Source organism: Fukomys damarensis, unplaced genomic scaffold, assembly GCF_012274545.1.
Source record: "Fukomys damarensis isolate Sample0158 unplaced genomic scaffold, DMR_v1.0_HiC HiC_scaffold_12, whole genome shotgun sequence".
NCBI classification, from domain to species: domain Eukaryota; kingdom Metazoa; phylum Chordata; class Mammalia; order Rodentia; family Bathyergidae; genus Fukomys; species Fukomys damarensis.
In genome coordinates, this window is record NW_022900924.1 from 52,498,451 (window position 1) to 52,523,690 (window position 25,240).

At 41.9% G+C, this 25,240-nt stretch overlaps 1 protein-coding gene across 4 annotated transcripts in view; it reads left to right on the top strand.

Annotated features, from left to right (window-relative positions):
* CUNH3orf70 (chromosome unknown C3orf70 homolog) overlaps nt 1–24,903 on the top strand; it is a 63,010-nt gene extending 38,107 nt beyond the window's left edge. For all 4 annotated transcript variants that reach the window (XM_010624226.1, XM_033762590.1, XM_010624229.1 and 1 more), the window contains exon 2: nt 21,419–24,903. In XM_010624226.1, coding sequence (XP_010622528.1) covers nt 21,419–21,972 — 554 coding nt within the window. In that variant the 3' untranslated portion in view covers nt 21,973–24,903. The remainder of the gene's footprint in view (nt 1–21,418) is intronic.
* Nucleotides 24,904–25,240: the final 337 nt, after the last annotated feature.

Sequence of the window (25,240 nt, forward strand, 5' to 3'; positions counted from 1 at the left end):
TTTTTTTTTTTTTTGGTATATTCATCATGGATAGTGTGTAGTGTCTTTTATGCAGTTTTGGTTTCAGGGTTTGGAAATATTCCCTCCTCTTCAATGTTTTGAAAGAGTTTGAGAAGGTTTGGTGTTAACTCCATTAAATGTTTGTACCTGTGAAGCAGTCTGGTCCAGGGCTTTACTTTATGTGAGTTTTTTTTTTTTTAATTGCTGTTTCAATTTCCATATTATTTATAAGTCTGTTAAAAATTTCTATTTTTTCATGGTTTATTTATGGTAGGTTGTGTGTTTCTAGGAATTTATCCCTTATTTTTTTTAGTGTGTATTTTGTTGGCAGTAGCAGTCTATTTTATTGTGTCTTGTTTCATTTGGGTCTTCTCTTATTTTCCTTAATTTTACAATTAGTCAATTTTAAAATCTTTTTATAAGTTTGCACATTGATTTTCTACTCTCTATTTTGCTTATTTCTGCTTTCATCTAGTATTTCCATTCATTACTACCTTTGGGTTTAGTTTGTTCTTAGCTGCTTTGAGATACGATGTAGATTATTTATGTCAGGTCTTTCTTCTTTTTTAATGTAAACATTTATCACACAAAAAAGTACCCTTGACTACTGCTTTTGCAGCATCCCTTAAGTTCTGGTATTTCAGTAGTAAGTTTAACTGTTATATCACTGGAATGATTTAGTGTTTTCAATTTATAAATTGGACTGCTGTAAGTCAGGGACTCCATGGATCTTGTTTGGTTTTTAAATTTTAGTTCCTTTAAACACTTTATGTCTTTGGGGAGTAACCCATTTTTAAGTAATTTTTGGTAGGGAAGGATTCATATTGCCATTTTGTTAATAGTTTTCTATTAGTCTTAGGTTTTGTTTTTCTGTCTTATTCTCATTGTCTTTGTTACGTTTTTATTGATCTACTTTGGTTCCATTGTCTTCTTCACATAACTTTTGGTGTTAAATTAAATCATATACAAAACTAACTTCTTCCCCTCATTTTATGTTATGTTACTTTTGTCACAATTTACATATGCTCATATTGTGTATCTTTTAATATGTTTTTACCAATACTTTTAATATTTTTGTCTTTTAATTTTTACCTTTACCAACCAGTTTCATATTTACTATGGTAGTGATTGGCTACTTAGCATATTTTTACTTCAACTTGAAAAATTCCTTTTAGCATTTCTTGTAAGACAGGTCTAGTGGTGATAAATTCCTTCAACTCTGTCTGAAAAGGTTTTTATATTTCCTTCCCTTTTACAGGATAGTTTTGCTAGGTATACTATTTTCAGTTGGCACTTAAAAAAATTTTTTTTTCAGTTGGCACTTTTTTTGTTGTTATTGTTGTTTTTTCTTCCATATTTTAACAATACCGTCCCATCCTCTTCTGGCCTGCAAGGATTCTACAAGGGGGAAAATCTGTAGATGGTCTCATAAGGGTTGCCTGTATGTGACAAGTTTTGTTTTGTTTTTTTTTTGCCTTGCTTGCTTTTAGTATTCTCTGACTTTTTCCCCCTCTTTTTTGGTACCAAAGATTGAACCCAGGACCTTCACACTGAGCTACATCCCCAGCCTTTTTTTTTTCTTTTTTCCTCATTGAGTTTATTGGTACTTTTCAGGTATACAGTACAGTTACATTCATCATTGGGATCTTGTACCTCTACATGACAGATCTTGGTTCTCACTTTTTCCCCATACCCCTGCCCTCCCTTCACCCCCTCCTCCCTTCCCTATTTACAAAACCTTTATTTCCATTTTTTAAATTTCTCAGATTTTTTTCTTTTTCCTTATTTCTTTTCCCCTACCCTTCCCACGTCCCCTGTATCTCTAGCCCTTTTCTTCCTATTTCATATTGTCAGTTATACCTTTAGGCTGTAATTTACAATTACAGTTTTTCACACCAAAGACACTATATGGTATTTACACGTGTGACTTATTTATTTCACTTAAGGGTATGACTTCAATATGCATCCATTTTCCTATGAATGACTCTTAATTTCTCATTCTTTATGGCTGAGTAGTACTCCATTTTATAGAAAAACCACATCTTTTTTTTCTTTCATTGAGTTTATTGGTACTTTTTAGGTATACAGTACAGTTACATTCATCATTGGGATCTTGTACCCATACATGACAGGTCTTGGTTCTCATTTTTTCCCTTGTCCCTGCCCTCCCTTCACCCCTCCTCCTTCTTCATTTACAAACACTTTATTTCCATTTTATAATTTTCTCCTATTTTTTCTTTTCCCTTATTACCTTTAAAACCACATCTTCTTTATCCAGTCTCTTTATTTTGACACAGGGTCTCTGAGTCACTAGGTTGCCCAGGTTGGGCTTGAATTTACAGTCCGCCTGTGTCAGCTTCCCAGGTGCTGGCAGGTGTGGGTGGTGGGCATGGGGTAGAATTCTCACCTGCCTAAGTACTGAGACTACAGAGCGGAGCCCCCAAGCCCGGCTGTCTTTAATTGTCCACAGTTTGATTGCGGTGCTTCTCATGCGGATTCTTCCTTTTGGATGTCCTTTGCACTTCTGCATGTCCATTTCCTTCCCCAGATTTGATAGTTTTTTAGCTATTATTTCTTTAATAAACTGACCCTGACTTTTTTCTCCTTCTTAGACTGTCATGGCGTATATACTGGTTCATTTGATTGCGTCCTGTGTTCTCTTGAGCATTCTCCTTTTCCTTCTTTCCTTCTCTGAATTATTTCTAGGGACCTGTCTTCATGTTTACTGACCTTTTTACCAACTTGATCTATTCTGCTGTCAGCCCCCTGGAGTGAATTTTTCAGTGCAATTATTGTGTTCTTCAGCTCCAATTTCTGATTTTTTAAAAAGATTTTCTACCTCTGAATTCTCACTTTGTTTACATTATTTTCTTGACTTTAGTGAGCATCTTTGTAATAGTCAGTTTACATTCTGTATCCGGTAAAGTACTAACTCCATTGCATTGGGGTGGGTTTCCAGAGATGTATTTTTGTTCTTGTGTTTAGAATGTCTGCGCCTCCTCACCTTGTTATGTAGGTGTGGTAGAGACAGAGAACCACCCGCTCTAGTCTTTCCTCACTGGACACCCCTCAAGTGAGCCAGAGATGCTGGAGGCCTTTGTCATCAGGGAGAGGCAGAGAGCTTTTGGCCACCCCATCTGCAAAGGACCACAGGTGCTGAGAAACCAGCATCTAGCCCACACCACCACCTCCCTTCCCCAACTAGGGAGGCCCTGCCCATGAATCGGCCCTTTCTCCCCTGGAGGAAAGCTGGGAGGGGCTCCCCTCTGGGCCCCACGGCACCAGCTTGTGTTCCCAGACGCCGCCAGCCTCAGTGGGTCTGTTCCATGTTTGCCCTGAGTGCAGAGTCTGCGCTCATTTTCTGTATTTCTCACCAAAGGAATTTGCCCGTGAATTATTGCTGAGTTGGTGTGTGTGGAGGAGAGGGGCTCAGGGCTTCTTCCTCTCCCATTTTGTTTGACACTCTGTATTTTCACTCTGGTGGCTTTAAAATATATATTTTCCTTTTTTATTGTGGTATTTTTCAAAGAATAATTTCATATTTATTGACACCAGTTGTAAAACATTTAGGCTTCAATTTTATGTCTTTTTAAAAATTCTGTATCCTGGTAATTCATTTCTTTTAGATTTCTAAAAGTATCTGTAACAGATTAGAAAGTAAAAACAGCGGCAACAGAGCAAAATCAAAAGATTCCCTTACCGCAGATAGTTTAAGAAGCACTGAGTTATGGGTGGGCTACGTTTTGTTTTGTTTGCTTTTCTGTGTTCTTTGAAATTCTACTTTAAATAGAGTCAGTGGCATTTAGTGTATTCATATTTAGTATGTTCACATGCAACTATCATCACTACCTAATTCCAGGCTGTTTTCATCTTCCTAAAAGAAAATCTGCATCTGCTGTTAGTCACCCCTCTTTCACTCTCCCCTCTTGTACTTCCAGCCCTGGGCAACCACTGACCTATCTTCTGTCTCCACCGATATGTCTGATCTCCACATTTCACATAAACGGAGTCATCTGTTATCTTTTGTGACTGATTTCTTAAGTGTGATGTTTTCAAGGCTTATCTGTGTTGTAGCACGTGTGGGTACTTCAGTCCTTTTTATGGCTGAATAATGCTGTACTACATGATACGCTACTTCTTACTCATCTGTTGACAGACATCTGGATTACTTCTACTTTTGGCTCTTATGAATACTACTGATACGAATATTTGTGCACAGGTTTTGTGCATATCTGTTCAATTCTTTAGGAATTGCTGGGTCCTTTGGTAACTCTGTTTTTAACTTTTTGAGTAACACAAAATAGTTTCCAAAAGCAGCTGCACCATTTTTCAGTCCCGTTAGTGATGTATCAGTTCCAATTCTCCACATTCTTGCTAACTTTTGTTATTGTCTTTTTTAATATAGTCATCGTCGTGAAGTAGTAGCTCATTGTGGTTTTGATTTGCTTGTCCCTAATATCTTAATGATGCTGGGCATTTTTATTGGGCATTTATATTTCTTCTTTAGAAAAAAATGTCTATTAAAATCCTTTGCCCATTTAAAAATTAGATTGTCCTTTTTTTGTTGAGCTGTAAGAGTGCTTATGTACCTTAATAATAAGTACCTGATCAGATATGTGATTTGCAGGTATTTTCTCCCTTTTTGTGAATTCTCTTTTCACTTTCTCCATGATCTTTTAAAGTATAAAGGATATTTATGTTTAAAGAAGTCAAGTTTATTTTTCTTTTGTTTTTTTTGCTTTTGGCATTAGACCTAACAAAACATTGCCTAATTCAAAGTCAGAAAGATTTATTTCTTTGTTTTCTTCTAAAATTTTCCTTGCTCTTATGTTTAGTTCTGCTGTCCATTTTTAATTTTTGTACATGGCATGGTGTCCTCTATATCGGCTTGTAGTGATGCCAGCATCTAATGTATTGAACATATTGGCTGCAATTAAAATTGTTTTAGTTATCTCTGATAATTTTAACATCTGTGTCAGTTCTGGATGGATTTTAATTAATGATACTTTCCACATTCTGTGGTGTATTTTCTTATTTGGTATGTCTGTAATCTTTGACTGCTAGCATTATAGATTTTACCTGCTGATTACTGAATATTTTTGTATTTCTATAAAATTCTTGAACTTTGCTCTGGAGTAAAGCTAATACGAAATAGTTTCTTTTAGATTTTGTCTTTGTGCTTTATTAGATGGATCAGGAGTAATTCTCTCTTTAGGGTTAATTTTTCCTCAGGGCCCTCAGCAAGACCTTCCTGAGTACTGTCCTCCCTGCCCTGGGAATTGTGTTTTCTCATCTGCCTGGTGGGAAGAGCTTGCCCAGTGGCAAGAACCATCCATTTCTGATGGTTGTTTTCCTAGCCTTTGTTAGTTTCCTGTGTGCATACTCATTATTTTGCTGCTGAATATTCAGGAGAGCCCTGGGGGTCACTGGGCTTCTCTGTGCAGCAGCCTGTTCCAGGGCTTCCCTAGTCCTTGTTCTTCTCATTTCATAGAGTATTTTGAGCTTCACTTGGGCTCACCCCCCAGTGCTGTGGAGAGGGAACAGTCTCAGAAAGGGTTGGGAACTTAAAGGGCTTCTTTTGTTTTCTGTTTTGCTGAGGTAATTGCTTTTGTTCTCTAGTGTCCAGGGTCTTGAAAACTGTTGTTTCATCTACAGTACTTTGTTGTTTATTCTGGTCTCTTTTACTCCATCTTTCCCAGATGTGGGATTCCTCTTGCAGTCCCTTAGTGAATGACACTGCTGGCTACCTATTTAGCATAGTCAGAAACATGGAAATCACCTTTAACCCTTTCCCCTCTTTATCTAATATGCCAGATTATCAAGTCTTACAGAATTTATCCTTTAACCTCCTCTCCATTGCCTTAACTCAGACTTATGAATTTCTCTCCTGAAACCCGAGTCGTTTTCCTGACTCTTTAATTCTTCTTCTGTGCTGACAGTGGTCTCTCTAAAGTACAGATGTGCTCTCACATCATTGGTCTTCACTTAACCCTCTAGTGACTACCTGTTTCTTCCTGGATGGTACTTTCAGATCCAGTCTCTGTAACATGGCGTACACAGTCTTGTGTGGCAACGTCTCTGTCCATCTCACTAGACTGTTCCTTTTCACACTTAGCTACCCTTTTTAGCCACAATAAAGTACTTTAATTTTCCAAAAATGTTTGCTTTAAGTACTTAAGTGTTGTTACACCACAGCCTGCTTGGCATGCTTGGGTTTGCCAGCCTCATAAAGCCTTCAGCCCCCAGACTGTCCACACATCACCTCCTGTCATTGTTCTGTGCCCTCCTGGCCCTCGATTCCTGGCCTCTGGCGTCCTCTGGACTGTATGGAATCCTGTTAGGATTCTCACCACACTGCGTTATAATTGTTACTTCTAGACCACCCTGCAGGATAGAAATGATAGCCATTTTCTATGGAAAATCTTAGGGTATCTAGGAATCATATAATTAGAAAAGCAATGCAGAATTTGCAATAGAATCACATGAATCCTAGAATAAAGCTCAAATTGCCTAAAGGAGATATTTGAAAATAAATAACTCCAGTACTTGAGATACTTAACATTATTTTTTTTTAGCTTTAATTGAGTTTATTGGTACATTTTAGGGATACAGTACAGTTACATTCATTGTTAGGATCTTGTACCTCTACATGACAGGTCTTGGTTCTCATTTTTTCCCCTTGTCCCTGTCCTCCCTTCACCCCCTCCTTCCCTCCTCATCTACAAACACTTTATTTCCTTCTTTTCATTATCACACATTTTTTTCTTTTCCCTTATTACCCTTCCCCTACCCATCCCACCTTCCCTACACCTTTAGACCTTTTCTTCCCACTTCACAATGTCAGTAATCTTATTAGGATCTTATATATTATTGCAGTTTATTCACACCAGAGAAACTTAACGTTATTTTAATTTGATTTTACCATGTTGAATTGGGACTCAAGACAGAATGCCGTTTGGCCTTTATTAATTGTCACAGTCCCAAAGAAAGTGCATAAAGAAAATGTCTTTAAAAATTGATATTTAAAAATGATCTTTAGTAATCAAAAGTGTTGATAATCAATGAAAGTTTGAAAAATCATGCTGACATTGTTTATGGAAAATCTAGTGGGAATAGCTAAAGAACAATCTGTGGATGTATGTGAATTCTATCATTTTGTTACAAGAGAACTGGACTCGATCCAGCTATATAAGTTAATAGATTTAGAATAAATAGTACATATGTCCACTTGAAAGAAGATGAGGGCTTCTCAGTGCTATTTCTTGCCTACTGGTCTGAAGGCTAGTGGAAGGTGATGTAGAAGATTGCTTTTATGCGTAGTCTCATCCAGGGAAAAGAACTAAATTAAAAAGTTGAGGATATTTTCTGCCCACTAGTGGAAGTTAAAGTTGGTTATATTTGATTATATTGCCATTGCAAATAAAATGAGTCACTGCCATTTTAGTCATTGTTTCCAGAGAAACAGGGTAGGGAAGGAGAGGAGAGGGAGAAAGAGAGGAAAAACAGAAGATAGTGGTTGAACTTTTTTAATCTTAATTTTAATTTTTTTGGCTTTTTGAGACAGGGTCTCACTGTGTAGTTGAGACTGACCTGGAACTCACTACATAGCCCAGGCTGATCAATCCTCCTGCCTCAGCCTCCCAAATGCTGGGATTACAGGCATGCACCACCATGCCCAGTTTGATTGGTTGACTTTTTAAAGTCAAATATTTAATTTTTCTTTTTATTGGTCCAGGCTTGCAGCACATGATGATTACATTCCTCTTGGGGAGGTGGTACATGTACACAACACATCTTAATTCTTTCTTCATTCCCCTCCTCTTCCCTTGCTCCTCCCTCCATCTCTTGGACCCCTTCCCTTTTGCAAAAGATCTGTTTTCCATTATCTGTCTTTTAATTGGCTATCCACATAAGAAGATTGAATCTAGACCCATATCTCATCCTCATCAGTAAAATAAAAATGGGTCAAATATCTAAACGTTAAAGCAGAATAGTTAATCCGTTGGAAGATAAAATAGTTAAAACTCTGGGAGACATAGGCGTAATCAAGAACTTTCTGAATAAAACCCCAGTTGCACAAGAAATAGCATCAAGAGTCAACAAATAGGACTATATCAAATCAAAAAGCTTCTGCACAGCAAAGGAAACAACCAGTACAGTGAAAAGATGACCTATAGAGTGGGAACCTTTTTTTGGTTGATTTATTATAAGAAATTGGCTGGTGAAGTTAGAGGGAATGGCAAATCCAAATCTGCAGTGTGGACCAGCAAGCTTGAGAGCCAGGAGAGCTGATGATACAGATGAAGTCCAAAGGCGTGAGACTAGAGATTTTCCTCTTGCTCAGGGAGCCAGTCTTTGTTCTATTCAGGCCTTCAGGTGATTGGATGAAGCACATTTCCAACATGAAAGGCAGTCTGTTTACTTCAAGCTCACTGATTTAATGCTAATCTTGTCTAAAAACGTCCTCCATGTCGACATAACATTAACTGTCATACCTACAAAGTAGTAAAATGAACAGTTGGTTGGGTTCAAAAAATGTTTACCATAAAGGAAGATCATTTCTGCCTTTATCTCATTATTTTGTAATCCCTTGGGATTTTATAGGAAAACTATATATTTTTTGTTATTAGCATTAATGAATGAACTCTCCAAGATACTCATTTTGAACAGAATGTGGCATTTTTTCCAACAGAGGCATTGAAAGCCTCATTAGTCTCTTTGAAACCATGAAGATGATCTCATGTGGTGTTTTAGGTTCATGGTCTGCAAAGGATTCACAGACATCTGATTTGGTTCTTTGTTAGCAGTTTTTCCCCTCCTAGTCCCCCAGTTGGTGTGCCTCTTTCCAGACAGCTGGGACCTCTTTGAGCCAGCCATCTGCAGGGATAGACAATTCCCAGGGTGGTTTCACTTGCCTAGATTAACCCAGGCGTGGCCACTATAGCTGGATCTGGGCATCTTCCTCCTCACTGGGGCTGATGGCTTTGTTTTTCTGTAAGGGTCATGCTTAATGCTGGTGGTGCCTTTCCTCCCTCTATTTTGTAGTGGTCATTTTTAAAGCGTCAGCACTTGTATAGCTGTCGTATTTGGCCTTGAACAATCTGCATTTCGCATTACCGAATTTCACTGATGCATTAGTAGGCATAAGCAGCAGCTCTAAGTGTCCACCCACAGTGGACTGAGCTCCAGGTGCCCATCCAGCGCTGAGGGCCGAAGATGTGTCTTAAACACTGCTCCAACTCTGTCTGGGACCCCACGTGTGAATCTGGATTTCTTTTCTCAGATGGTGGCTTGGGCCTCTCTTGTGTTTCCCGTGCTTTATAGGCAGGATTGCGTCCTCCGCATTGTTCTCTCCCAGGGCTGCTTTATCCCAGGCTCTGTGGAAAAGCCTGTCTCTCTCTGGCCAGCCGTGACACACTGCTGTCATTCATCGAGCTGTTGACCGCTCTCCCAGCCACTGGGTTCAGGTTCTTCACTCTGGAATTGAAGTGAACACATGTTCCTCTCTTGTGAAGGCTGGACTCCGAATTTTCTCCCTGCTTGTTTTTTCAGGGAAAGCATTTTTAGCTATATATTTCTTTTGGGGGAAAATAATCAAGGGTATTCAGTGAACTCTTTTTGGTTTTCTTCACTATTTTTGACAATAATGATTGATATAAAATATTCAAGTAGCAAAGGCCGTGTTATTTAAAAAAATAGATCTTATAATACATCCTTTTAAAATCTTCTGTTAACACTAAATTTAAGATTGTTAACCTGCCAATTTAAACATCAAAAGAACTGTATACTTTTTAAGTCAATACATGACATTATTTAATAGTATAGGTTGCAAATATACAAACTACTTAGTTTCTTAATACTTGCATTTTCTCAGTAGATAGAAAAATTACTACTTACACGAAATCCCATACTGTATACTTTCTCACTGTATCACGTTGAATCCAATCAGGATAGAAACCATACAGTAGATTAAACGGGGAGGATATTTCATGTATTATTATGCTCTAAGAAGTAAGTGACTAGAAGATACAAGGAAATTCTTTGTGGTTTGTTAGGGCCCTAGGAGAATACCCGGAAGGACAAACTCGAAGGAGGTCCCTTCCCAAGGCTGGGCTCACACCTCATTGGAGAAAGTGTATTCCACCCATAGGATAGCAGAGGAAATTGCTAGTCGGCCAGGCCGTCCTGGTTCGCAGCTGCTTGGCATGCAGGAAGTAGCCTGTGGGGTGCAGGCGTGCCAGGCAGCTGTGCACAGGCACAGAGCCCTGGTGCGGGGCGGCAGCCACTGGAATGCTGGTTTCTGTGTGGAGAGGGCCTTGGGAAGGCTGTCACTAGGCCAGGCCTGTGCCTGAGGTTGAGGGTTCTGTGGAACACCCTAGACCCCTCACACTTGCAGCAGCCGTCAGGAGAGCCCCTTCGTCCTGCAGTTCTGTCCACCACCCACTACTGAAAAAAGCACAAAGGAAACCTGCTGATAGGGATTCTGTCCATGATGGCAGAGCATGTGTTATGCAAGGGCAGGTTTGGATCTGAGAGGCTGCACATTGACAACTAGTTGGTTCATAGTCTCGCCACACTCTAGTCCCTTTGCAAGGGTTTTATACCCTAAGGGCTGTGATGCAGTGATCCTAGAACGCAGCTTCAGCATTGCATCGTCTGAGCCTCCTTGTCTTCATTCACAGTAGCTAAATGGCTAGTGAAGTAGAGATGCTATTTAGCTGTTAGATGCTAAATTTGTTAGCCTTTAACCCTTAATTCTTGGGATTCTATGGTAGCAAGAATTTTGAAATTGGCTGGCTAAAGTACAGGTTCAAGAGAAAGGAGAGGTAATAATGACATCTGATTGAAGAAAAACAGGTATATTTTTATTATATTGCAATTCTGCAGTACGCATAGAAATGTTAATTTGGTTTCACATTACATCACATTGATATTTAGAATGTGTCTCATTATTTGGCTGATTATTAAAAATGGCATTCTAGAGTTCTGTATTAGTTTGTATCATCTTGAAAATAAGGCTCTTAAATAATGAACAAACATGTTACCTACAAAAATAACCTTTAACAAAGTTACAATTTTAAAAATTCAGTAGACATTTCTCCAGTTCCTGCTGGGAGTCCTTATGCTTAAGCACAGACATTTCAAATGCTTTGCGATCTTCCTTTCCTGGGATCAGGTTCATAGTGAGCATTGTTTCCTTGTGAATTTCCGGACTTTCCCTCCCCAGATCAATGAATGTGACATGTCTCTGAACTTTGTCAGCGGTACCTGTCCACTGAGTGAATGGCTGCTCATCATGTGCTGGCCCTGTAGGACTGTCCAGCAGGTGCTAGCAGGAGGCAGGAGCCATACCACCGTTATGCTCAGGTTCTGTTTGCTTTTACCCCACAGGGATTTCTTTGTTCCCAAATGAATTTTTCAGACTGTAGTTTTAGAAATTGGTTTCCCAGTGTCACTCATCAGCCTATGAATAGTGATTTTTCAGAGAAGGGTAGGAGGCCGAGATGGTCTCATGAAATGCCTATGAGGTCGACTTGTTTTATTTTATTTTATTATTTTTTGTTGTTTTGGTACCACGAATTGAACTCGGGCCCTTGTGCTTGCAAGGTAGGAGGTGAAACCACTGAGCCAAATCCCTGGCCCAAGGCTTATTTTAGAAAATCCAAGATAATGCCTTTCATTTTTATTCCTACTAACCATCAAAATGGTTACACTATGTGTCTGACCTCATCTTGTACGAGTACATTCCCCATTTACTCGTTTTTTCCCTTCATTACATTTCTGTTTTCCTGCGCTGCAAACTGCAGACCCTTGCTACATTCTGGTTGGGTTTTTGTGCCCTCTCGGCAGCTGTCCTTGTTCTGAACATATGCTTTTCACGCTTCATGTCCCCCCCGGTGACCCGTCCTGGGAAAAGGCTCCCTTGGCTCTCTTTTCTACCCGCGTACTCTATTCCACCAGCTCTGCAGAACAGCAGGTGGGAAAGTGGGACTTTCCAGTTTACGTGGAGAGAAGCAGATGTGTGTACTAAAGGAAGCCTGTATTTGGCCATGTACGAGTTCTCATCCTCTGTCCCTTCCCAGTGTGGCCTGTTTTTAGCTAAAGTGATATTCTCAGGATGGTTCTGCATCCTCTGGCCCTCGAAGGGGCCTCTTGGCCCCTCTGCCAACAGGAATGGCTTGGTCTGCAGGGCCATGTGATGAATGTTCCCATCGCTCCTCTTTGAGTCTGTCAGGATGTGGTATCAGACTGAGACTCTGGAATTCTCCTCCACCCTTGTCTGCCTCCTGGTGCTCTTCAGCAGTTCACTATGGTTCCCGCTCCTCAGCCCCGTGGCACCTTCAGTCTTGCTCACAGACTGTGTCCTCCTCTGTTCTCTCGGTCAACTCTGGACTCCCCAGTGGCAAACGGACACACCCCACTTTGGAGGCCAGTTTGGAGCAGCTCTGCTTCCTGCTGTGCCCTCCACGGCTCCTGACAGAGTCAAACCCGGCACCGAACCAAAGACGGAACTCCTGTTCCGCTGCCTGCTGAGCACCCTTGGTATACATTCCTGTAGTTCATTCAATTTTTGTGTTAATTTTTTAGTTCTGTCTGAATTTGAAAGCTTCAGGCGGAAACAAGAATACATATCATACCCCATGGCATCTGTTTAGTAGTATTACATGGTAGATATTCACTTAATGAGCAGATAAACCATGCTTCTGGTGGGCTGTCTCACAGGGATTTGCTTCTCATTAATACTGTTTTGTCGCTCTGAAGAATTCGTATAGTTCTGAAATGAAGGAACTAGGATCTTGCTTAAATTTCTGATTAGAGACATTAACATATTGGAAAATACGTATTCTTATGGTCAAAGAACAAAAATATCGGTATCTTGACTGCCAGTGCAGTTGGGTGAAGAGGGCACAAAAAATACTGGCTCTAATAAGTACTGGTCCTTGTGCTTTTTAGTGTGTGGCACGCTACCCAATAATACACACTGCATAAATTGTAAAATAAGAATATTTAACATTTCTTTCAAAATACTGAATGCCCTTGGGAATAAACATAGTTGTGATTCACATTATAAAATCAAAGAACTAAACTGCATGCAGTTTACCTCAGGGCACTCTTTTCTCAGATTTACCTTTCTAATTATATTTGGCTTAGGCTAATATTTAAATTACATGGCATCCCTGAGAATAATATATTTTTTGTGTCAAGGGGGACACACATTTAACAGCCATAAAACCATCTGCAAAGCATAACGCTTAGTTCCTTCCCACAGGATTTTTTAAAGAATCAAAATACACAACTGATTTTTTTTGTTTTGTTTTGTTTTTTTTGAGCCAGGTTCTCACTGTGTAGTTGAGACTGACCTGGAACTCACTATGTAGCCCAGGCTGATCTCAAACTCACAGCGATCCTCCTGCCTCAGCCTCCCCAGTACTGGGATTACAGGCATGCGCCACCACACCTGGCCACAACTGATTTTTAAAAAGTCTTCACAAGGTTCATGCAGTGGCTTAGTAGGGTATATACATTTATTTAGTTTATTTTCTACATTTGTTTTTGTGTTTTCTTCCCTTTGTGCATCACAACCGAAAGAAGCATCTTAAATAGATGTAATCATACCTCTACTTACTGAAATGTTAGCTGAAGCAGATGACAGACAACAGTGTGAGTTAATCAGGCATCGTTTAGACCAGTGGTGGTGAACCCAAGGCAGGCTGTTGGCTTCATTGAAAGCTCTAAAAGTTTTCGCCATCGTTGTTCTAGACCAATTTACTAATGTGTCCTTCTGTGGAAAGAACACAGAAGGTGTCCGGCTCTGGGTCCTAGAACTGACCCTGCCTTACTATATGGACTTGAGGGTGTTTACTTCTTTTTCTTTTCTAACCACAGGACCAAGATGAGAACATAAGTCTTTCTTGGTGTTTCCCTGTGGTATTGTGAGAAGAGTGTGTACTGTATGCAATCCCCAAATACCAAAAGTGGGAAAATCAGAACTAGTATGAATCAAGACTTACGAAGAGGAGTGGAAATTACTTAGTGGTTTTGATGGCTATTTTGAGAAGCAGCTGAAAGTGTTCAATGAGTTTCTCCAAGAGGAAATGAGATGTTTATATTTTTTTCATTTATCGGTCACAGTTTGTGTGTGATGTCGTGAAGACAGTTTCATTGTTTAGAAAGTGATTTTCATACCTTTTGAAAATTTAATAGTAAATATCTCTTGTTAGCTGATCTTTTTAAATTGATACCTAATTGTACATTTAGGGACTATAGGGTGACATTTTAATACATGTGTAACGGCACCTGTCACACTTATCATCTGAAACATTTATTATTTCTTTGTATTGGGAATGTTCAGAAGTCGCTCTGTGAGCCATTTTGAAATACATTTAATTGCTGTCATCCAGTTATCCTACTGTTCTATAAAAATTTAAAGTTATTCTTCCTCACTGATTATACAGCATCCTCCATGTCTTCTCTTCCAATGTCCTTCCCATGGTTCTGTGCTCTTCCATGAGAGCAACTCTTTAACTTTCCTGTATAAACGAGTACATACAGTATTTGTTTTCATTGTGTGTCATTTCACGTAACATCCTGTCTTCCAGTTCCATCCATGTCCTGCAAATGACAGAACTTCGGTATTTTTAATGACTGAATATTTATCTATTTCACATTTTCTACCAATGGTTAATTCCACACCTCAGTATTGGGAATAGTGCTGTAATGAATATGCAGACGCAGGTATCTCTTCCCTTTACTTTGGATGTACACTCGGTCGTGGGGTTGCCGGGTCATATGGTCGTTCAGTTTCTAGTTACTGTTTTAGATGCTGGATGTTGAATCTGGAGTTGCCTATGCTAAGCAAGTGCTTTCGCACTGAGCTGTGTCCCATCCTGTTTTCCGCAGTGCTGTGTTACACTGCAGCAGTTGTGTATGAGCGGTGCACAACCTTGTCGCTGTTACCTTTTTCATTCTTGATAATGGCCATTCTGAGTAGGGTAATGCTCATTGTGGTTCTGTGTGCATTTCTATGATGCTTGGTTATGATGAGCATTTTTGTCATACACTTGTTGGCCTCTTCTGAGAAATGTCTATTCAGATCCTTTGTCCATTTTTAAATCGGATCTTTGTGTTTTTGAGTTGTATTCCTTGTATATTCTAGATACTAAAGCCTTGAATAGTTTCCATATATTTTCTCCCATTCTATTGATTATCTCTTCATTCTATTATTTGCTTTCTATGTAGAAACATTTTTTATATTGATATAATTCCATTTATCATTTTTTACTTTTGTTCCTGTGCTTTGGGGTCATATCAAGAAAATTTTTGTTTAGCCCAATGTCTTGAAGTGTTTCTCCTATGTTTTCCTCTACTGGTTTCTTAATTTTAAGGTCTTATATTGAACTTTTGAGTTAACTTTTTTATGTGAAGAGAGAGGATTTCAACTTGCTTTGAAAAGATTTCAGATAAATATAAATCTCAAACTCTTTTTTTTTGTACCGGGGATCGAACTTGGGTCCTTGCACTTGCAAGGCAGGGGGAGGAACCACTGAGCTAAATCTCTGGCTCCCTAACTTTTTACATATATTTAAGTGGGCATTAACTATTGTAATGAAACGCAGTCTTTGCTTTCCAGTGAATGAGCTCTGTGATCGATTGGAAGTGTCATTAGCAAACTGAGAGTCCACTTCCCAGGAATATTTTAAGAACAAGGTTAATAGAAGAAATTAAGTCCCCTGGAGAAGGGTAAATCCCAGACTGGGGCAGGGAAAGTAAAAATAAACCAGTAATGTCTTTTGGTGCCAGAAAGTAAAGAAGTCTTCCAACTAGAATGGGGGCATATTCAAAGGATACAGTTGCTACATTTAAGGAGCACTGTGTCACCTTTCTGACGGAACAACTCAGTAATGAACTTACCGGAGGAAAGGTTTATTTTGGCTCATAGTTTCAGGGGGGTGCATCTGTGTTCCTGTGCCTCTGTTGCTTTTGGCCTGTGGCAAGGCAAAAACATTGTGGTGGGAGCACGTTCTGATCGCTTCATGGCACTGGGAAGCCGAGAGAGGAGAGAAAGGGGACCAGGGTCCCCGGTCCCCTTCAAGGGCACCCCCAAGGAGCTAGTGAGGCCCTACCTCCTGAAGGTTCTGCCACCTCCCAGGAGCACAGTGAGCTGGTAACCAAGCTTTCAATGAACTGGCCTTTGTGGGACTTCCAAGGTCCAAACTACAGCACATTCCAAGAGCAAACTCTGGGACAGCTTGAACAATAAAGTGAGAAGAATGAGTCGCAACCCGTAGAATAAAATACCTGCGAATCCATGCTGATGTAAATCATTGAAGGAATTAAATGAAGGAGAAGGAACAGCTGTTGGTGGTTACACAATGTCAATTAATGAATACAGGAGCAGTGCTAACCTAGAAACGCTACTTTAGCAATGATGGCAAACACCACAGCAATGGTTTTTGCAAACAAGATTCACCTATGCTTGCTAAAATCAGTGAGCGGCGGTGTGAAGAGAAAAGCGTTTTCATGGTTTCAAAATCTCTCGTACAAAACAGTGGCTTTATAATGGAGAAATCTAGGCAGATACCACATCAGGCAGGTGTTCAGAGTTCACAAGCCTCACCTACAGTGGGATGAGTCAACTGAAGGTCCCCCTTTGTGAGGAGGGCATGTCATTTCTGAGGTGCTTTTTCCTCCTGTTTTAAATATTATTTTGAAAAACTGTAGATTCGCATGCAGTTTGGCGATAAATACAGCATTCCTGTGTACTCTTCACCAAGCACTTCCCATGGCAGCTGTAGAATATGACAGCCAAGTATTAGCGCTGGGATAGTTAAGCGCAGCGTTTTCCGTCACCACAAGGGCCCCTGGCGTCACTCTGTGGTACGGCCACGCTTATTTTTTAAACTTGGTTTCTCTTTCTTATTACTGAATTGTAAGAATTCTTCATTTATTCTGGAGCATATGAAGTTTTTCCCAGTCTGTTAATAAATTATGCCAATTTTTAAAGAAGGTTTTTAAGTAATGGTAGAAATGTACATCACCTTTACCATCCTAACCATTTTAAAGTGTATAATCCAGTGGCTTTAATTACATTTCTGCTGTACAGCTGTCACAACCATCTACTTTCACAGCTGTTTTCATCTCGTAGAACTCAAACATCTGGTTAAACAAATTTCCCATTTCCTTTTGTGCCCAGCCTGGAAGATACCATTGTACTTTGTATGAGTTTGGTTACTCTCAGCACCTCAGATGGTGGAATTACAGTGTTCATCTTGCTGCGACTGGCTCATTTCCCTCAGCACAGTATCCTCAGGACCCATCCAGGTTGTAGCACGTGTCAGAATGTCCTTCCTTTTAAGGCTGAAATTCAGATGAATGGAGTTGTTCAGCTGTTGACAGAAATTTGAGTTGCTCTTGGCTGTTGTAATTCTGCTGGAACATGAGTGTACAAATACCTACTTTAGCCCCTACTTTCTATTCTTCTGGATATATGCCCAAAATTAGGATTGCTGGATCATGTGATACTCTCTAGATTCTTATTTTACCCTCACTCCTCTTCTTTTCTTTTTCTTTTTTTTTTTTTATTGTTTTTGTTTTTTGGTACCAGGGATCAAACTCGGGACCTTGCAGGCAGGTGGCGGAACCAGAGCTAAATCCCTGGCCGACCCTCTTCTTTACACCCTGAATCTGGTTTCTTTTACAGCGTTAAGTTTCAAAACTTCTCATCTACTTTTTTTTGTCCAAGTTTTTGTAGCTAGTTTTTTTCATTTTACTGGTACATTTTAGGTATGCAGTATGTTGACATTCATCATTGGGAGTTCATACCTTTACGTGATGGATCTTGGTCCTTACTTTCCCCCGACTCCCTGCCCTCCCTTTACTCCCCCTTATTGACAAACACTTTGTTTCTGGTTTTTCCTTGTCTCATATTTATTCCTTTCTTCAACCCCTCCCACTTCCCCTTCCCCTTTGGACCTTTACTTCCTATTTCACCTTATCCATTATACATTTTGATTCTTATTTACACTTTCCATTTCTCATACCAGAGAAACTAGTCAGTATTTCCTCATGTGTGACGGAAAGCTGTTATTGAGAGCACGGATCTGCAGCACAGTGCCCCATGGGGGCAGAATTATTGAGGACTGAAGAAAAGTATTAACCCCTCTAGAGTCTAGAAAGCAAATATTTGATATGAACTTTTGTGTGTGTGTGTGTGTGTGTGGTGCTGGGATGGAGCCCAGGACCTGACGCGTGCTAGCTAAGCACTATTCCAAACATGTTTTTGAAGCTTTTGTTTCTAAGCACATCAAACAATATAGTATTGGTGTTTCTCATACTTGGGGCAAAATACCTGTCCACATGTTAGGGGAAGGTTTATTTTAACTTAAAGTTTGTAGAGGTTTCAGTCCATAGTTGGTTGGCTCTGAGGCAGTGGGGCTGGCAGAGGAGAAAGAGCTCACGGAGTGCAGACAGGAAGACAGTGGCAGATCAAGGGAGCAGAAGGGACTACGCATGCCTTCCAGGCCGCGTGCACAGTGACCTGCATCGTCCCAGGCTTCCCCTCCCAACAGCACACCCAGCTATAAAGCCGCCAGTGGACCAGTCCAGCACCACACACCCTCAGTCCAGTCACTCCCCAAAGCCCACCCGTGAGCACATGAGGCTTTGGGGGACACCTGGATAGAAGCCGCAGCAGCATCATGTAACAGTCACAGGAGAAAGGCACATGCGAAGCTGTTCCTCGTGTGGCCTCTGTACGGCTCTCCTCTCCCTTCTTTGCATCCATACCCCCAGATCCCAGGATCTGACACCAGCTCCGAGTAAGCACATTCAGGGGGTGCGCCTTGGACGGAGATGGGATCCTTCCGACTGCATCTCTCTGCACGTCTGGATCAGTTCGGACTGCTCTAGTACAAAGCGGACTTGACGGCCTAACTTGCAAACATTTCCCACAATGAGGAGGCCGGCAGGTCCAAAATCAAGGTGCTGGCAGGTTCAGTGTCCAGTCAGGGTGAATCCTCGCCTGGAAGCGCGAGGGCTCTGCCTTTTCCTCTTGCTAAGGGCATCAGACCCTCCAAACCCCACTGTACTCGGCCTTCCACATTCAGATCCTGGTGGGTGGGGGACACAACATTCATCCATAGCACCTCACTCCGAGAAATAAGGAGCTGTGGAGGAGAGAGGGCCAGTGAAAGAGGTAGAAGGACCAGGAGGAAAGAAACCAAAGAAAAGTATGAAGCAGCACAGGAGGACGAAAAAGAGTAGGGTAGAGGAATAGAGAGCGAAAGTGAAGTCCAGGGTCAGGCTCCCTTCTTCCCTGTCTGGACCGACGCCCTGCACCCTGTGCGAATGGCTGAGGGTGGTTCTGGAAAGCAGGGATCACTGCCAGGATCCTCCTCGGTGTGACAGAAATCAGCTGTGGTCGAGTGCACTTGTGGTCTGCATTCTGTTCTGCACCAAGTGTTTCTTGAATGCCAGCTGTCCGCAGCCCCCTGAGCTCAGTAGCCTCTGGCCAAGGATAGAAAGGCCAGACTGCCATCCCAGGCAATTTGTTCACCACTCTGCGGACAGGACAGGGTCACGGCCCGCGTTTCTGCTCCAGCCCTGGCCACGCTCACCCACTCCAACCCCAGGCCCCTTTGTCCACGGTGTAGAGGCAGGGTCCTGCTGGCAGCAAGCAGAGAAGTGGGGGTCCCGGCAGGCGGGACTGGGCCCCTCTGACATGTTCTCACACTGTGGGCTTTACGTGACATTTGTCTGGGTTTGGAGACCCCCTGTGAACTGGAAGGGATAGCACACACTGGATTTTAAATGCACCTCTTCCATGGGGTGCTCCATGATGAAGCTGAAGATATTTTTAGAGCAACTTAATCACAAAGGAATTATGACATCTAAGGTTTGTTTTGGGTTCAGGAATCAGGAAACCAAAATGAAAAATGCAAGTAGGCTGGCTGATTTTCATAGCTTACTGATGGCATGCGATTTATGGTATAGAGTACCTCTTCATTCCTGACCTGAAATCACTATTCTTCCATGAATGAATCAACAGTTTAAAAAATACCACCTAAGATGGTTTCATTACAAATGTGATTCATGTGAGGATTTTCAGTCTGACCAACAAAAGCAAACAGGAGCAAATGACATGCATGATGAGTGATTTGTTTCCACAAAGAAGACGCCCACTCGTGATTCTTGCGTGCCAGACCATTGCCCTGCTGGGGGTATTGAACAGTGTCTGGACACATTTTATTCTCATGCTTGGTGAGGATCTGATGCTGGCTTCTAGAGTGGGGAGAAGCCAGGGATGCTGCCAAATATCCTTCAGGGCACAGCATTACCTGAGCCCAAATGCCAGTGGTGCCAGGCCACAAAGCATGGTCCCAAGTATGTGCAGCAGATGCACCTCGGGCCGACAACAGTTCCTCTAAATTAGGAAAAATCCAAGATGGTAGCCTCAATAGTGACTACTACCTTTGGATTGGGGAGGCATTTTTTCCCCTTGTTTTTTAAAAATTTTTAAATCATTTGAGAGTTATAGACTGGTTAATTTTCACCTGTTTCCCTAGCACTTGGCACAAGGGGGGCTTTGCTACACGTGAAATGGAGACCAGATCCATTTAGGTCTCACTGCCGTGTGAACTGTGAAGTGGTTGGAGGCCGAGAGCAGAGGGAAAGGCCTGGAGGTGAGCCGCGTGGTTCCCTGCAGACACCTACCTGGCTGACCACGCTGGCGTCTGGGGGACGCCTCTCTTTTAGGCATGGGGGCCCTCTGGGTCTTGAGAGAGATCATTACGCTCACCCTGAAGCAGGCGTGGAAATGTGTGTGATCTGGACAAAACATATGAACCGAGGGCCTGGGATGGCTCCATGGCAGACCTGGCTGCTTAGCATGTTCAAGGCTCTGGGTTTGACCCGGCACCAACGACAAAAAAACCTAGAAACCTAGAAAGTGAATGTCTCCGAGATTCTGGTGATAAATTGGTATATATTCTTCTAGCTTTTAAATGCCTCTATTAACTTTTCATTGAAGATTAAAATGGAAACGTAATTTATAGTGTAGTACCACCACCATTTTGTAACTTTTTACCACCCACCCCATGGCATTCCTCACTCCAGTACGGTAGTGAGTCACTTAATGTTGTCTGTAAAATAAGGACTAGTATGCGTGCCTCCTCCTTCAGAGGCATTGGAACAGCTCAGTCTGGGAAGCCTGTTGAGGTTCTTAGAGGAGTAATAATAGTATATCGACACCGTGCTTTTGAAGAGGATTCTAACAGTAGTGAAAGACTATGACTCGTTTCTTTTGGGATAGTACCGAAATATTTTTTAAACATCGAGTCATCTGAAGGAAATGATTACAGGTGCGTTGATGCAGTTTGTGTAACACTTAGACCTCACCTGTGTCTTGTGTGTCCCACAGGCAAATATGTGTATCAGCCCATGACGCCCGTGGAGCAGCTCCCAAGCACCGAGATCCCCGCGAGGCCCCGCGAACCCACAAACACCATTCAGATCTCAGTGTCGCTCACCGAACACTTTCTGAAATTCGCTTCTGTCTTCCAGCCTCCCCTTCCCCCCGACTCGCCAAGGTACTGCATGATCTCAGACCTCTTCCTCGACAACTACCAGGTGAAGTGCATTAACGGGAAGATGTGCTACGTGCAGAAGCAGCCGGCACCGCACTCCCGCAAGATGAGCCCCGAGGTCTCTGCACGCGATGCCTTAATTTCAGAAGCGAGCAGTACACCAAAAATAGATCAGTGCTCTTCTCCCTCCAGCTCTGAGGACTCCGGGATCAACGCGATCGGGGCTCACTATGTGGAATCGTGTGATGAGGACACGGAGGAAGGAGCAGAACTGAGCTCAGAGGAAGACTACAGTCCAGAGAGCAGCTGGGAGCCGGACGAGTGCACCCTGCTTTCGCCATCACAGTCTGACCTGGAAGTGATTGAAACCATAGAAACCACGGTGTGAGAGTCGGGAAGGAGCCAGACTCCAATCCACGCCAGCTTTTGTACTTTTGTCTGATGGATCTCTTTCCAATGCTGTTGATATTTCTACCCCTCTCTACCAACCATAGCAGTTTGGTGGTCTGCTGATTAGTGTCACTCTTACATTAGTCTTATAACTAAGACCTTTCTATTACCAGCAGTTTTCTTTTGTATCTTGACTCACTTTCTGTGTAGCAACTGGTGTCATGAATTTTGACCCAGCCTTAATTTCACTGGGAACTTTTGAAAGCAGCGAAATGGTGATCACAGAGTATCATGGATCAGATGGAGGAGCCACCCAGGGTGAAGGCAACCGTATTCCCCAAGTAGCCAGTCCTTTGCAGAGACTCTTGGCATCCCCGTCCTGCTGGCCCCACGGGCCAGGCAGCTCATGATCAGTGCCGTTCCTTCCCTTTTTCCCCTCTCCCTGCCCCTGTTCTGGGTCTAGCCCAGAGGTGCCCACTTCCTTCTAGGCGCTTCCTGGAGGACAGTTTGGCTTCTGGTGATGGCCACTGTCCGCGGAGCCCTCCATGACGGGGGCAGAGCTAGACCTTGCCGTATGGAGAGAGGATGCTTCAGTTCCGGGCTTGCTACAGCTGCAGGTGAATGTCTGCACGCAGTGGGGGGCTGCGGTACAGGAGTAGGACCCGATTCCCACTGGGAAGGGGCCCTCATTCCCACACCTAGCAGTACCCACAATGCTCTGGGAACCCAGGGGAAGGGCAGATGGACTTGGCTTTGGCCATGACGTTTCAGTTGGCCTCTCCGGTGGATTCCTCATCTTCTCTGCTTAATTGTTCTTCAAATCTGAGGAAAACTTTTAGGAAGTTCTTTAGGTATTGTATTTAGGAGGCAGCCACTTTTGACATCTTAAAACAATAGTTTTAGTTAGCATGGAAATGCTAAAAGACAGAAGTCCTATAGGAATTAGGAATGAATCTAATAGGTTTGATTAATTCTGCTTCATTTGGTTGTATGAAGCATTAGAATGGCTTTAGGTGAGAAATGGATTAGAATTCAGTATGATGCATGGATTTTTTATGCAATGCAAAAGCAGTTGAAATAGTTCACTGCTAAGTCATGAGAAAATATTTTGGGTAATCACTAATATTCCCAATCCATTGTATGTTTTCTTTCATATGTACAACATAGTGAATAATTTATTTTGTTCCCTTCAGAATTTTACTCCTAATCTCCATCTAGACCACGTTAGTTGGTTTTCTGCCATTTCTCCAAATCTTCTATACACAAGGCATAGTTAAGAATCCAGAAGTTTTAAATATGGCCTGAGGAAGTGACAGCCACCAAGTTGGAGAGAACACTTCCGTCCTAGCTCTGTTCGCGTGCTCCTGTGGCGTATCTCGTGCTGTCAGCATTGTGACACATCTCTTCTGTGTCACCGTAGTGTGCAGTGTAGGAAAGCAGAGGAGGCTCACGGCATCGTCACTGAAGCCTCTGGTATTCTCCACAAACCACTCGAGGGGGGACCCGCTTTCCTAGTTGTACGTACAGCTGGAGTGATTTACTGAATGTGGTGAGGTTAAGGTCCCCAAAACACCCATAGGGTTTAGAAGGCGGAATAGGTGTTTTCCTTTGAAAAGTGTTAAAACTTTGTGGTAGACAAGACAGCAGCCTAAGGTTCCCACTTACTGAAATTGAAAGGCTCAACAAGTCAAACCAAGAAGGTGGTGAGAGGAGCTCAGGGAGTGAGGCAGAGGGCAGATGGATGGGGTGGGAGCTGGAGGCGTTTCCCTGCCACCCTGGCCTGGGGGCCTGGGGCTGTCTGATGAGCGTAACCTGCAGTTCATGCTCAGGGCTATACCTGCAACTCTGCGCCTTGTCTAGTGGCCCATTGGGCGAGTGCTGAATCCCCTGCTGCAGAGGGTGTCTTCTCTATGCCATCCCCAAGGGCTATCCTGGGCCCACAGCCACACCCATTAGACCAAGTAGAGTCAACAGTCAAGTCTCCCAGCCATGGAAATGTGGTGCATGTTCGCATCAGCCTTGGGCCTTCACTAGTAACACCGGTGACTTTTGTCCAGGTTCCTGTTTTTTAACCTCTCAACCTGCCACTCAGAGTAGCCACATTTTAATGGAATTTTTGGATTTAATGATTGATAATCACTTCAAATATTTGCACAATCTCTTTATAATTAAAACTAAGCTTCACCTAATATTTTATAGAATTGGAGATGTTCCATAGGGTTCTAAATATTAGATACTCCTGGATCTCAAAACAGCCTTTTCCAAATAAGCACAAGCAAGAATTCCTTTTCTCCTAGCACTGTTAATAGTGATAATTCTCTGAAATATGGTTGAACTGGACTTGTTTATGCTTGCATTCTGAAATAACTACAGATTTAAAAGTGTGTACTTTCAACTTAAATCCTAGGCCTATTCTGTTCCATATTAAAGGAATTCCTCTATAATCCTGATATACTGCTAATTTGCATAAGCATATTTATAGGCACTTTAGAAATAGACTGCAATGTGTACTATAGACATTAAGCACAGTCATGTTACATAAGCTTTTGATTAATACCTGTACAGTGAGATGCGATAGCTTTATCATTTGGACCTAGGGTGCTCACTTGGAGAGCAGGATGGTCCTGTGGGTGGATGAACTGCTCTCTTGGGTGTTTGTGGAAACTGGCACTGTTCCCCTTTTTAGAAAGTTGATCCCTCCAAATGTGGAACTTAGCTTTCTTCTCTAACCAGGATTTTAGAATTTAAACTTCAAAAATGCTTTTGTGATTATAACCATTTAGTACAGTAAGGCTTTAATATCGAATTTAGGTATTTTTTACATTATAATTTTAAGGAATAAATTGAATACATTTAAGGAAAGGTATAAATTTAAGCAAATTTGAGGAAATCTTTTTAAAAAAGTTGACTTGCATTTCAAGGGAATACAGAAGACCAGAACAAAACCACATAGTTGTTTCCTGACATTCCTTGGATTAGGATTTGTTTATATATCTTGGGAATGGTAGCCTTCTTAACCTGTATTTCCTGGTCTCTTTGAAACATGAGAGTTTAGGGACTGATCGTAAACTCCTTTTATGCCAATTTCATTCTCTTTCTGGGGAAGAGGATGTAACCAGATAGTTCAGAAAGCTGTCAGAGTCCCCAGTTAGCGTGGCACTGTAGATACTACTAGGCAAGGAAAAGCACAGGTTGAACGAAGTAGCGTTTATACAGTTGGCTCTTGATCATTCCTGATACATCCTGTTTGCACAATTTTCTTGTCA